The 13,066-nt window shown below is 34.5% G+C and overlaps 1 protein-coding gene across 2 annotated transcripts in view; it reads left to right on the plus strand.

The window, feature by feature from the left end:
• The window catches only part of CNBD1 (cyclic nucleotide binding domain containing 1), a 560,546-nt gene that overhangs the window by 19,061 nt on the left and 528,419 nt on the right, over positions 1–13,066 (plus strand). For both annotated transcript variants that reach the window (XM_077942745.1, XM_015145661.3), the window contains exon 2: positions 3,075–3,144. In XM_077942745.1, the coding sequence (XP_077798871.1) occupies positions 3,075–3,144 (70 nt within the window). The remainder of the gene's footprint in view (positions 1–3,074; positions 3,145–13,066) is intronic.

The raw sequence follows: 13,066 nt of genomic DNA on the forward strand, positions 1-13,066 counted from the left end.
ATATTATGTTATTTTAAAAAAAGTTAGCTTTGAGATTTTTGAAAACAAAAACTAGTTGAAAAATGAGTAGATACACTATGAACCGTTAACATACGTATGTTTAGTGACCTCACTAGATAGGTTTAGACTTATTTTAAACATACTCCTTCCCGTAATTAAATCACTAATCCAAGTATATATGAATACTTAGTTAAGCTTATTGTCTCTGAAGGATCCTTTTCTTTATTTTCTGCCATCCAGCTTCGTGTTCAGTACTTTGGTCCTATGCTAGAATTCACCTTCTGCTTATTATTGTGTAAGGGCTGCTATTCTTACTACAAAAAGTTTGTTGCCAGTATTTCTGTTGCTATGGCTGCTGAACTGCTGCTTTGTGCTCTAAAAATCATATTAAGCAAGGTTCCATTTATCGTTGGATTAATTATTAGAGTATGTACTCTAACTACTTTGAAGGCATTTGACGCTGTGCTTTCCCGCTAACTCTGCTCTGATATTTCCACAGGATCAATGTGGTATTTTTTTCTATGGCTATACTGTCCATCTCTTTCTTGCCTCCTAGCCACTCAGATAAGCCTGGTCTCTGAGTAAATTGTGGCTATTTACAGAATTTCTAAGGCTTCACTTATTCTATTGCTTCCTCTTAGCTTTTTGTAAAGGGTAGTTATATACCTCCTAAAGGAAAGCTTGTTGGGGAAAAATAGTTTAGTTACATTTAAAACAAAAACCATTTCTAACTTCCATCACATGCATACTTAATTTACCACATGCACACATATGAAGATATATCTACCTTAAATAATCATTAACACATATAAATGATCACCAGTATAACACATAAGACATTGCAATTTAGCTTTTCTATTCCAATAATATACAGTGGGCCTTATATCAATAAAGATAATTGGTTTTTTAATTGCACAGTGGGTTTCTAGTTAAAGATTAATATTCTAATCCTCTTTCAAATATACTCTTGTCTAAACCCTTGATTTTAACCCTATTATAGGGTTAAGTCTTCTCTGCTTCTGTCAAAAGCCAGGCTAAGGCAAATTCATCAGGGAAAAACCAGGCTGGAAAACAAATGTAAACTTTGTACTCTTTGAACCTCTTTAAACTTTATCCCTGTATTAAATTTGATCGCAAGAAAAGCTCAACATCTGCTCTTTACAAAGTTACAATTTCGTGGTGAAGCCTTTGGCTTTTTTTCTTTTTAATGAAACTGCTTTCAAAGGCAAGATCCATTATGTTGCTCAACACCCTCCGCAGAAAGAGCCTTGCGACAAATACCTCTCAGAACTGAGGATCAGCAAAGAGATGTTTTGATGAATTAAAGTGTTCTTCTACTAGGCTGTGAGTGCTATCCAGCCCATTCTATTTTTGAGTTTACTTGGCTGTTCCAAGCCTACTATGAAGCCTTGACCTCTACTGCTATAGCTTTTCTCAGGCAATGTTACTGTTAGATAAAAAGCAAAGTAGTAGTTTAATCTTTCTATTCTTTGCTAGCAGTTCTTAATCTTATTTTCTCCGTTCTATAATTCTTATTTTTTTGGTCACCTGCTTTAAATGAAGAATAAAGAATATTTACCTTTTTAAAGCCTCCCATTTTTAGTTAGAATTTCTCAAACCCTAACCTTTTTCCAAATGTTTGTGGCATCATCTCCCTTTCCTGTCCTGACACTATTCTTGAACACCATTAGAAAAATAGGCTAAAAGAATATTGTATAGAAGTTCCTTCCTAATCTGTGTATATAAAAATCTATGATTAAGATTTTATGTATCAGAAATATTAGTAGACTAAAAGGTAGTTTAGATATATTTAAGCTGATAGCTTGGTTCATTTAAAATAAATTATTCCATATGATGCTAACACACAATTTGGTAATTTTTTTTTGTTTGTTTTTCAAGGCTTTACCTGAGTAATGTGGGTAAGAAAATGCCTAAATCATGTAATCAGTATTTCCAAGTTTATTAAATGATATGATTTATATGGATAGCAATCAGTCGTCTGCTTAAATTTGCCTTATTTCAATTTCTAATTTAGAAAAGCAGTGTTTGTTATTGGTGATTAATAACCAATTTGTTATTGGTGATTAATTTAAAGGATCACAACATTTTTAAGCGAAGTCAAATTTTATGAGTCAGAAAACTAAAAGTTTTTAAAACACATAAATGTGGATGTCAAATTCCAATTCTTCATAATTAGAATGTGGTCAATGAATGCATTTTTTAACGTTTGAGAAATGCATTAAACCACTGATTTTCTCAATAACTTTTCACTAAAGAAAGGAGTAATATGCCTAAGTGAGTATTTATTATTGCTTTTTTTTTTTTACAACAGTTCTAACAGCACTTATTCTTCTGCAGTAAACAGAAGGCCTGTAATGTGACTGCCCATCATTGTAAAGATGCTATAATACTCAATACTCTATCTTCCTTTCCATCTAATTTGAAGGATGTCAGCCCGTTCTGGCACTGAAGAAGAATGACAATTAGTTTGCTTTTTGAGTATGATTACTATTTTTCTGCTCTTAAAGACTTCTTTATGATTTGCTTACATTTGATCTTTAGAAGGAATTGCAAACTGAATCCAGACACTGGAAGGTGCTCTGAAGAGGGGGAACCAAAGATGGGGACCTGCATAGGACTGAATAGGCCGGCATATGTAGGAATGAATCAAAGGGCAAGAGTGAAAGTGAGAGACAAATTAAGAAAACTCTTACTCAAATTGTCATGTCTGAAGTTCTGGGACCAGTTCACCTTCTAACAGTATTGGATAGGGCTTCTGCATGGCTTGCTTTAAGAGAAGTGACATTATATGAACACAGACAAACTTCAGCATTTGCTGGAAATAAAAAAAATGCCAGACTAGATTTGACATCAATAAAAAACATTAAATTCTTTCCTCACTTGAATCACCCTATTCAGTTCGACTTGTGTATCAAACAAAGACTGTTAATACCTCACTTCCATAGTCACTGAATTCTTTCACTATGATGAATGTTTGCAGTTAAACTCTATTTATATACTTGCTTAATAAGATTATGGAAAATTACTCAATTTTTTAATTGATTTTTTTTCAGACTTGAAAAAGTCTAAGCACATTAATTATGGCCAGTTGAATGCATTATGCCACATTAGAGGACAACACAGGTAAGCTATTCATGCATTTCTTTTTCTGTCATTCAAATGAATATGAGCATTTTTGTTTTAGGGATAAAGTATAGTAATAAACCATTGCTGGCTCTCACAGGTACCTGATTTATCACACAGATAAAAACAGTTGAAAACCTGGAGGTTATTTCTTCAGATTGAAGGGGCAGAATATATATGTCATACCTTAAGGAAACAATTTAGTGTGAAACAAACATAACTCATCCCTAGCTGGCCCTTTCTAGTACTTAAAAAGCAGTCATAAGGGGAAAAGCCTTAAGTGGTTGAAAACACACATACTGAGTGAAGTAAGTACCTGAGCAGTGAATAGGGAATGCCTCGTTGAAATATACTGGAACCAGAGAACTAGGAAATATCACTGTTCAAAGCTCAGGATTCCTAAGATGTGTGATACTTGAAGATTTAGTTTTAAAAGATCTATTTCCTTGACAACTCTTTTCTCCAAGTGGGATTTTCAGAATTATAAAACTGGTTATTTCCTTCCATATCCATCAGTGTCCATCCTCCCTCTTACCTTCCTTCACTCATCCTTCATGGGACTGCTGAGGAATGCCTTAGGTTTGCAGAGTTTTCTCTCTCTACTTTAAAACATCTCCAAGTCACATCCTTGTACTTTGCAATCCATTTCAAATTATTTTTATATTGTTGTGTGTCTTCTCATTTCTTCTTTCTCAGAGAGAGAGAGAAGAAGGCATTCAACTTTGATATTGCTTGGATTTCTGTCAAGAGGGATCATTTTCCCCTGTGCATTGCTGCCTCCTCCTCGCTCCCAGTGCTTTTCGACATGGAGTAAAGAATGAAGTCCACACACTCCCGAGACCTATTGCCTGGTGTGACTCCTGTGTCAGCCTCTTACCCTCTGTGTGACTTTATACTGCTTACTACATTTCTCTGCCTTGGTTTTTTCATTTGTAATGTGGAGATAACAATAGTACTCACTTTAAAGGGTTACTAGGATGATTAAATGAGCCTAATATATGTAAATAGTGTCTGGCACGTAGGGTTCCAGAAGTGTTAGTTATTTTTATTATTATTGTTATTCAGGAAAGCTCATCCAATATTTTAAGTGTCTTGAAAAATGTTACCATCCAGGCTTTGAATCTATCTTATATGTTGGTCCCTTTTCTAATGCATGAGAAGCTAGTCAAGGCTTTTGTAACTAAATGGCCTTTTTGTTTTCATTTTCCTTTTGCTTTCTGGCCCAGACTCATTTCATTTTTCAAAATACTTCTAGATTTTTTTCTCTTGGGGGATCATAATAAGAGAGATTGAATCATCTAGATCTAGTTCTGTCAAAGTATCCCCTCTAAATAAATGTGATCAGCCTTCCTCTTCCTGGATTGAATCATTCCTCTTGGGCAGTGTCCTCTCATGAGACAATTATCTCATTCAGGTCCAGTCTGGCTGTACTGCCTGACTCCCTCTAGTAAGTCTTATGTTTACTGTGTCTTCTGTTAGAAACCCAAATCCTGAAATTGTTGGATGTGTTCTTTTGGAGCACTGGTACACACTAGGGGGCTGGGGGAACAGGTTTTAAGGTATGTGCATATAGGTTTTTCATCATTCTGTTAGAAATACAATATATAGTTACAAATATAAAATCAGATGTGAAGATGAATATTTACTTGGGGTGAGAATAAAATTACAACAAATTAATAAAAGCTTAGAAGTCCGGTCCTTTTTCTCCCTTGACATTTCTTTAGACAGTTTACCAGAAATACATTCACAGGAATTATTTAAAAACTTCAGAATTCAAGTGATTTCAACAAATTGAGAAGCAATTTAGGAAAAATGTATTTCTCCATATTATTAGTTCTTTATGTATTATAGATGAAAAATGACCAATAAATTACACTTTTCCCCTATAATAAAAATAGGAAGGCTGAGAATTAAATAATTCAAGGTTTTACATTTTTGTACATGAAACTCACAAAAGGCATTAGTTTTGATTCTAAAAAAGTTTCTTCTATTAGAATAAAGGCAGTAGGTTGGTATATTATCCTAGGATTTTTTTATTGAAGATAAAATAAAAAATTAATAACAAAGGGAGGATGATGTCACTTTGGATTTTTAAATTTTTGAGTGCAAGATTTTTCATCCTAGTAGACTACAAACTCCATGAAGGCAGATTGGTTTTATTTATTTTAGTGCTTCCAACTCCTTGACATTTGGCATAGAGTTCAATGTTTTGCATTGGATTTTATTTTGATGTTCAATAGAAATAAATATCTTCTGATGATTCAAAAAATGTACAAGACTTTTCTGTGTTGATTATAAATAAGTTAGGATAGATTCAGACTTACAGTTTTTCTTTTTAGTATTGTCTGGAGAGCAGATTCTTTTTAAATATTACTTTTAATCAGGAAATCTTAATTATATGCATATCTGTGGTAAATTGTTTTTGTATATGTACACAATGTGAAATAATTAAATCAAGATGATTAACATATCCATCACTTCTCTTACTTTTTTGTGATGAGACATTTGAAATTTGCTCTCCTGGCTATTATATAAACAATATATTATTATTAACTGTAGTCACCTGTTGTGCAATACGTCTTAAAAACCTTTTACTCTTGTCTAATTGAATCTTTATACCCTTTCATCAACATCTCCACATTCCTCCCCAGCAACCTAGCTCCTAGTAACCACCATTCTACTCTCTGCTTCCGTGACTTTCATGTTTTCAGATTCCACCTCTATGTGAGATCATATGGTATATGTGTTTCGGTGCCTGCTTTATCTTACTTAGCATAATATCCTTGATGTTATTCATGCTGTTGCAGAAGAATTTCCTTCTTTTTAAGACTGAACAGTATTCCACTGTGCATAAGTACTACATTTTTTTAAAGCCATTTATTCATTGATGGACGTTTAGGTTGATTTCACATTTTGGCTCTTGTGAAAAGTGCTGCAATAAACATGGGAATGTAGATATCTCTTCAACATATTGATTTCAGTTTCTTTGGATAGATACCCAGAAGTGAGGTTCCTACATCATATGTTAATTCTATTTTTAGTCTTTCTGAGGAAATGCCATACTGTTTTCCATAATGGCTGAACTAATTTACATTCCCACTAACAGTGTACCTGTATGAGGGTTCCTTTTAGTTCAGGTCCTCATCAGCACTTACCTTTCTTTTTGATAACAGTCATTCTAACAGATATGAAGTAATATCTCACTGTGGCTTTAGTTTTTATTTCCCCATTGATTACTGCTATTGAGCATTTGTTATTTTTTTTCATGAACACATTGGCTATACATATGTCTTCTTTGGCAAAGTACGTGTTCAAAAACTCTGTCCATTTTTAATCATTTTTTTTTCCTTGCTACTGAGTAGTTTGAGTTCCTTGTATATTTGGATATTAATTCCTTATTAGATATATAGTTTGCAAATATTTTTCCCATTCTGTAGGTTGTTTCTTCACTTCGTTGATTGTTTCCTTGATTGTGCAGAAGCTTTTAGTTTGATGTAATCTCATTTGATTGTTTTTTCTTTTATTGCCTATGCTTTCAGATCATACTCAATAAATCTTTGCTCAGACCAATGTCATGGAGATTTTCCCCTATGTTTTATCCTAGCAGTTCTATGTTTAAGTTTTAGATCTTTTGTATTTAATCCATTTTGAGTTTATTTTTGTATATGGTGAGAGGTAAGGGTCTAATTTCATTCTTTGCTGTGGATATCTGGTGTTTTAAAGCACCACTTGTTAGAGATACTGTCCTTTTTCCATTGTGTGTTCTTGGCAATTTTGTCAATAATCAATTTATTATAACTGTGTGTGTTTATTTCTGGGTTTTCTATCCTGTTCAATTGATCAATGTGTCTGTTTTTATGCCAGCACCATACTGTTTTGATTATACTAGCTTTATAATATATTTTGAATTCAGGGAGTGAGATGCCTTTGGCTTTGCTCTTTTTGCTCGAGACTCTTTGGTTGTTTGGGGTCTTTAGTGGTTCCGTACAAATTTTAGAATTGTTTTTTCTATTTTTGTGAAGGTGACATTGGAATTGTGATGCAGTTTGCCTTGAATCTGTATATCACTTTTGGTAGTATGGACATTTTAACCATATTAATGGTTCTAATCAGTGAACATGGATATCCTTCTATTTGTGTTTTCAATTTCTTTCATTAGTGTTTCAGTATACAGATCTTTAAACTTTTTTGGTTAAATTCACACTAAGTAGTCTATTTTGTTGTTGCTATCGTAAATAGAATTATTTTTCTAGGATTTTTTTGGGTGGTTTGTATATAGAAGCATGACTAACTTTTGTACATTGATTTTGTATATCCTGCAACTTTACTATATTTATTTATTCTAATAGCTTTTGGTGGAGTCTCTAGGCTTTCATACTTATCAGATTCATTTTGTCTGCAACTAGAGACAGTTTCCCTGCTTCCTTCCCCATTGGGCTGAATTTTTTTTTTTCTTTCTTTTGCCTAATTGCTCTGGCTACGACTTTCGATACTATGTTGAAAAGAAGTAGTGAAAGTGGGCATACTTGTCTTGTTCTTGATCTTAGATGAAAAAATTTCAACTTTTCACCTTTGAGTATAGTGTTAGCTGTTGGTTTATCATATATGGCCTTTATTATGTTTATGTACATTCCTTCTATTGAGAGTTTTTATTATAAAAAAGGTCAAATGCTTACAAAAACTATAACCCATGAATACTTGAATACTTATAAAAATTATCACCCATGAACAACTTTTAGTCCAAAGTTCATTTATAAATTTACTGTCAAGCATTCAGAATTTTCCAAAGACACAATATTATAGAATCACAGAATTGTAGAACAGGAAGTCAACTCAATCCTCTAGTGGAAACTCGTTAACCTAAATATGATTGTTAATCATTGTTCTTTAAAACAAGCTAACTAACAAAGTTATAGAGTACCCAATTTTCCTTAATTTGCTCAAAATATATCGAAATGTTATGCTTTTATAATAAAGAGGAAAATAACATTTTAAAATTTATAGTAATTAATGAAAAATTTAAAAATTGAGTGTTTCTTTCTCACTGTTTCAGTACCTTTAATTAGAAAAGTATTAAGAGTTTGATACCGATAATTATGATAATTTTAAGGAGGTTCCTGGAAAACCATAAGGCCTTTAGAGTATATTCATTATTAATTTTTGTTTCAAAATATCTTACTTTCCTCTTCTCTTTTTTCACTCACAGGATGTTGGTGAGAACCTTTCTGTTTCTTAATGAGAATGTTTTGATAATTCTGTTGGCTTTCCAGACATAATTAGACATGTATTTTTGTCTTAAAAAATAAAGAAATAAAGAAATAGGGGACTTTTATTTTTATGGATATAAAGTTTGAAAGAGAAAGGAAAGGTAGGAGAGCTTTAAAAAGATGGTTTATGTACACATAAAAGAAATGATCTGAGCTTTGAGCCATTAAATATTGCTTTGTCTGGAATGAAGCCATTTTTTATTTTGAGGTTTCCTCTGATGACCACTAGCTGGCACTGTCAATCCAGAACAGTCCTGTCTTTTGGGATGGCTGAAAATGTGGGCAGAGATTGGTGGGATCTTACATTTATTCAATAGGTTGTTAACATTTATTCAATAGGTTGTTAATTCAAGTCATGCCTATTAATCATATTTTACCTAACATGTACACTCTTATAGCCAATTGTTTAGGCAAGGTTTTCTACCTCGGGCGGTACCTTCACTAGGGGGCATTTGAAATGTACACATATTTATAGTTATTACCATGACTCAAAGGAAGTAGGGATTTTAAACCTTTAGTAATGTACAGTAAAATCTTGCACATTGTCCCAACCAAAATGTCAGTAGTTCTCCTTCTGCCATCCTCCCTTCTTCTTAAGGAACACTGGTTTAGACGATATTATCTTAAACTTTCTCAAATTAGAAGAGTTGCTATACATAATTGCTAAAGATTTCATTAACCTTCAGATTTCCCTAGATCTTGATTTCAGAAACAAACTCATTCTTTCCTGAAAACTCACTTTCTTTCTCTATTTCTATACGTATCACTACAGTTAGACTGTAAACTCCTGGGGAAAAAAAGCAACACTATTTGTTTGGTGCACCTGGGAATTTTTATTGCTTATTTCAGTGCATGATACATAGGTGACATTCAAAAAATACTTGTGGAAGGCCTGCATTTACCCAGTAATTAAAGCATGAAAATCTTGCAGGCATGTTTTGTTACCTTTTCTCTTTATTTCTCCATGTGTTATAATTAGATTCTACTGCTCCATTGTATCTCTACTGTTTATCACTCATTTTTTAATCTACTACTCCACTCTAGCTTTTATTACCTGAATCCAGGACTACCAAACTTCTAAGTGGAATTACATTCTCAAATCTCTTCTCATCTTAATTCCACATTTTGTACTAGAACAAGTTAAATCTATTTTATTCACATGTTTTAACAGATTAATTTTTGAATACTTTTGGCTTTATAAAAAATTTGAGTAGAAAGTATAACTTCCACATATACCTTGACCCCTCCTTCCTAGTTTCCCATATTATCAATATCTTGCAGAAGCATGGTAAGTGTGTTGCAATTTTTAGCCAGTGTTGATATATTACTATTAACTAAAACCCATTTACATTAGGGATTACTGCTTGTGTTGAACATTGTAGGGCTTTTGACAAGTATATAATGACGTGGGTCAACCATTCCATGTAATGATGTATGTTCAACATTACAGAATAGTTTTACTACTCTAAAAATCTTCTGCTCCATCCCTTCTCCCTCCCTTCTCCCTAGCCTCAACCCCTGACAACCACTGATTTTTTCCTATGTCTCCATAATTTTGCCTTTTTTAGAATGTCATATAGTTGGAATAATACTCTATATAATATTTTCAGATTGCCTTCTGTCTTAGTCTGTTTTCTGTTGCTGTAAAACAATATCAGAGATTGGATAATTTATAAAGAAAATAAATTTATTTCTCACACCTCTGGGGGCTGGGAAGTCAAAGGGCATGAGACTGGCATCTGTCAAGGGTCATCTTATGGTATAAGGGTGGAAAGCGAAAGCAAGCTTTTGAAAGATAGAGAAGATAGAGAAAGACACCAAGGACTAGACTTGCTTTGTATCAACTCTCATGATAATTAACCTGCTAATGTGATAATGGCATTAATTCATGAGTCGTACCCTCATGACTCAATCACCTTTATTAAGCCCCACCTTACAACACTGTGGCACTGGGGATTAAGTTTCAAAAGCGTGAATTTTGGGTGGCACATTTAAACCACAGCAGCTTCCTTCACTAAACAATATGTATTTAAGTTTTTTTCTCTGTGTGTGTGTGCGTGTGTGTATTTGGCTTGATAGCTCATTCCTTTTAATGCTGAATAATATTTATTGTATGGATATACTAATCTACATATATTTGTGTTTCATGCTTAATTTTTATTTCATGAATTTATTGTATGGATCTACATATATATAGTGTGTGTGTGTGTGTGTGTATGTGTGTGTATTTGGCTTGATAGCTCATTCCTTTTATTGCTGAATAGTATTTATTGTATGGATATACCACGAGTATACCACATATTGTATTCAAATACAATATGATATATCTTTTATATACAAAGACCACACACTTAAACATAAATCTATAAATTAAATATCTACTGGTTCACTGAAACGTATATAAAGACACAAAAAAGGCTAAAATAATATTCACTGATTTAATATGGGTTTTCTCTGAGGGTGATGAAAAAATTCAGTGTTAAGCGATGGTCAGAATAGTGGTCAAAATAAAATTCAAAGTAACTTATGTTGTTTTCAATTTTACAAGAGATTTTTCTGTTGCATGTGTACTCTTTGAATTACTAATTTAAAAAGAAATGAGTACACAAATTCAAGATTTACTATGAAGCTACAGCAATCAAGACTATGTGGTATTAGCAAAATAGACAAATGGATCAATTAAACAGAATACAGAGGTTATGAATAGACCCACACAAATATGTCAACTGATCTTTAACAGAGGAGCAAGCCAATTCAATAGAGAAAGTATGGATTTTCAATAAATGATACTAAAACAACTGGATATCCATATCCAAAAACAAAAAATTATGTGTCTAGACAGAGACCTTACATTATTCACAAAATTAACTAAAAATGGATCATAGACCTAAATTTAAAATGCAAAAGTATAAAACCATATAAGATAACAAAGGAAAAAATCTAGGTAACGTTGGGTTTGGTGATGACTTCTTAGGTAATACACCAAAAGCATGACTGATGAAAAATAAAATGATTAAGCTGAACTTCCTTAAAATTCAAATCTTCTCCTCTGCTGAAGACACTGTTAGAAGAATAAAAAGGCAATGCAATTTACTTATGTAACAAACCTGCACGTGTACCCCTGAACCTAAAATAAAAGTGAAAAATAAAAATAAAACATCTGGTTTATATACCCAATGGAATACTATTCAGCCCTAAGGAAGAATGAGATCTTGCCATTTGCCACAACATAGATGAACCCAGAGGCCCTTACGTTAAGGTAAATAAGCCAGACACAGAAAGTAAAATACTTCTTGATCTCACTTATATGTGAAATTAAAAAAATTGCAAATACAGAGATAGAGAACAGTGGTTACTAGGGGCAAGGAGAAGGGAGGAAATGGGGAAATGTAGATCAGAGGACACAAAGTAGAATATATGTAGGATGAACAAGTGAAGATATCTAATACACAATATGAGGACTATAGGCAATAACATTGCACTGTATTTGGGATTCAAACTAAATGAGTAGATTTGAGCTGTTCTTGCCACACACAATAAAAATGGGTAACTATATGAAATGATGGATATGTTAATTTGCTTCCCTATAGAAATCTTTTTATTTTCTGTGTGTATTCTATAACATCATATTGTACACTTAAATTATACAGTAAAAATAAAATTTAAAGATACTGGTAATTCTGGGAGGGCGGAGCAAGATGACCGAATAGGAACAGCTCCAGTCTCCAACTCCCAGCGCAAGGGACACAGAAGACCGGTGATTTCTGCATTTTCAACAGAGGTACTGAGTTCATCTCACTGGGGAGTGCCGGACGATCAGTGCTGGTCAGCTGCTGCAGCCCGACCAGCGAGAGCTGAAGCAGGGCGAGGCATTGCCTCACCTGGGAAGCGCAAGGGGGAAGGGAATCCCTTTTCCTAGCCAGGGGAATTGAGACACACAACACCTGGAAAATCGGGTAACTCCCACCCCAATACTGCGCTTTAAGCAAACAGGCACACCAGGAGATCATATCCCACACCTGGCCGGGAGGGTCCCACATTGCTAGCACAGCAGTCTGTGATCTACCGGCAAGGCAGCAGCGAGGCTGGGGTAGGGGCGCCCGCCATTGCTGAGGCTTAAGTAGGTAAACAAAGCTGCTGGGAAGCTCGAACTGGGTGGAGCTCACAGCAGCTCAAGGAAACCTGCCTGTCTCTGTAGACTCCACCTCTGGGGACAGGGCAATAACAAACGCAGCCGAAACCTCTGCAGACGCAAACGACTCTGTCTGACAGCTTTGAAGAGAGCAGTGGATCTCCCAACACGGAGGTTGAGATCTGAGAAGGGACAGACTCCCTGCTCAAGTGGGTCCCTGACCCCTGAGTAGCCTAACTGGGAGACATCCCCCACTAGGGGCAGTCTGACACCCCACACCTCACAGGGTGGAGTACACCCCTGAGAGGAAGCTTCCAAAGCAAGAATCAGACAGGTACACTCGCTGTTCAGAAATATTCTGTCTTCTGCTGCCTCTGCTGCTGATACCCAGGCAAACAGGGTCTGGAGTGGACCTCAGGCAATCTCCAACAGACCTACAGCTCAGGGTCCTGACTGTTAGAAGGAAAACTATCAAACAGGAAGGACACCTACACCAAAACCCCATCAGTACATCACCATCATC

The sequence above is a fragment of the Macaca mulatta genome, chromosome 8, assembly GCF_049350105.2.
Source record: "Macaca mulatta isolate MMU2019108-1 chromosome 8, T2T-MMU8v2.0, whole genome shotgun sequence".
NCBI classification, from domain to species: Eukaryota; Metazoa; Chordata; class Mammalia; order Primates; family Cercopithecidae; genus Macaca; species Macaca mulatta.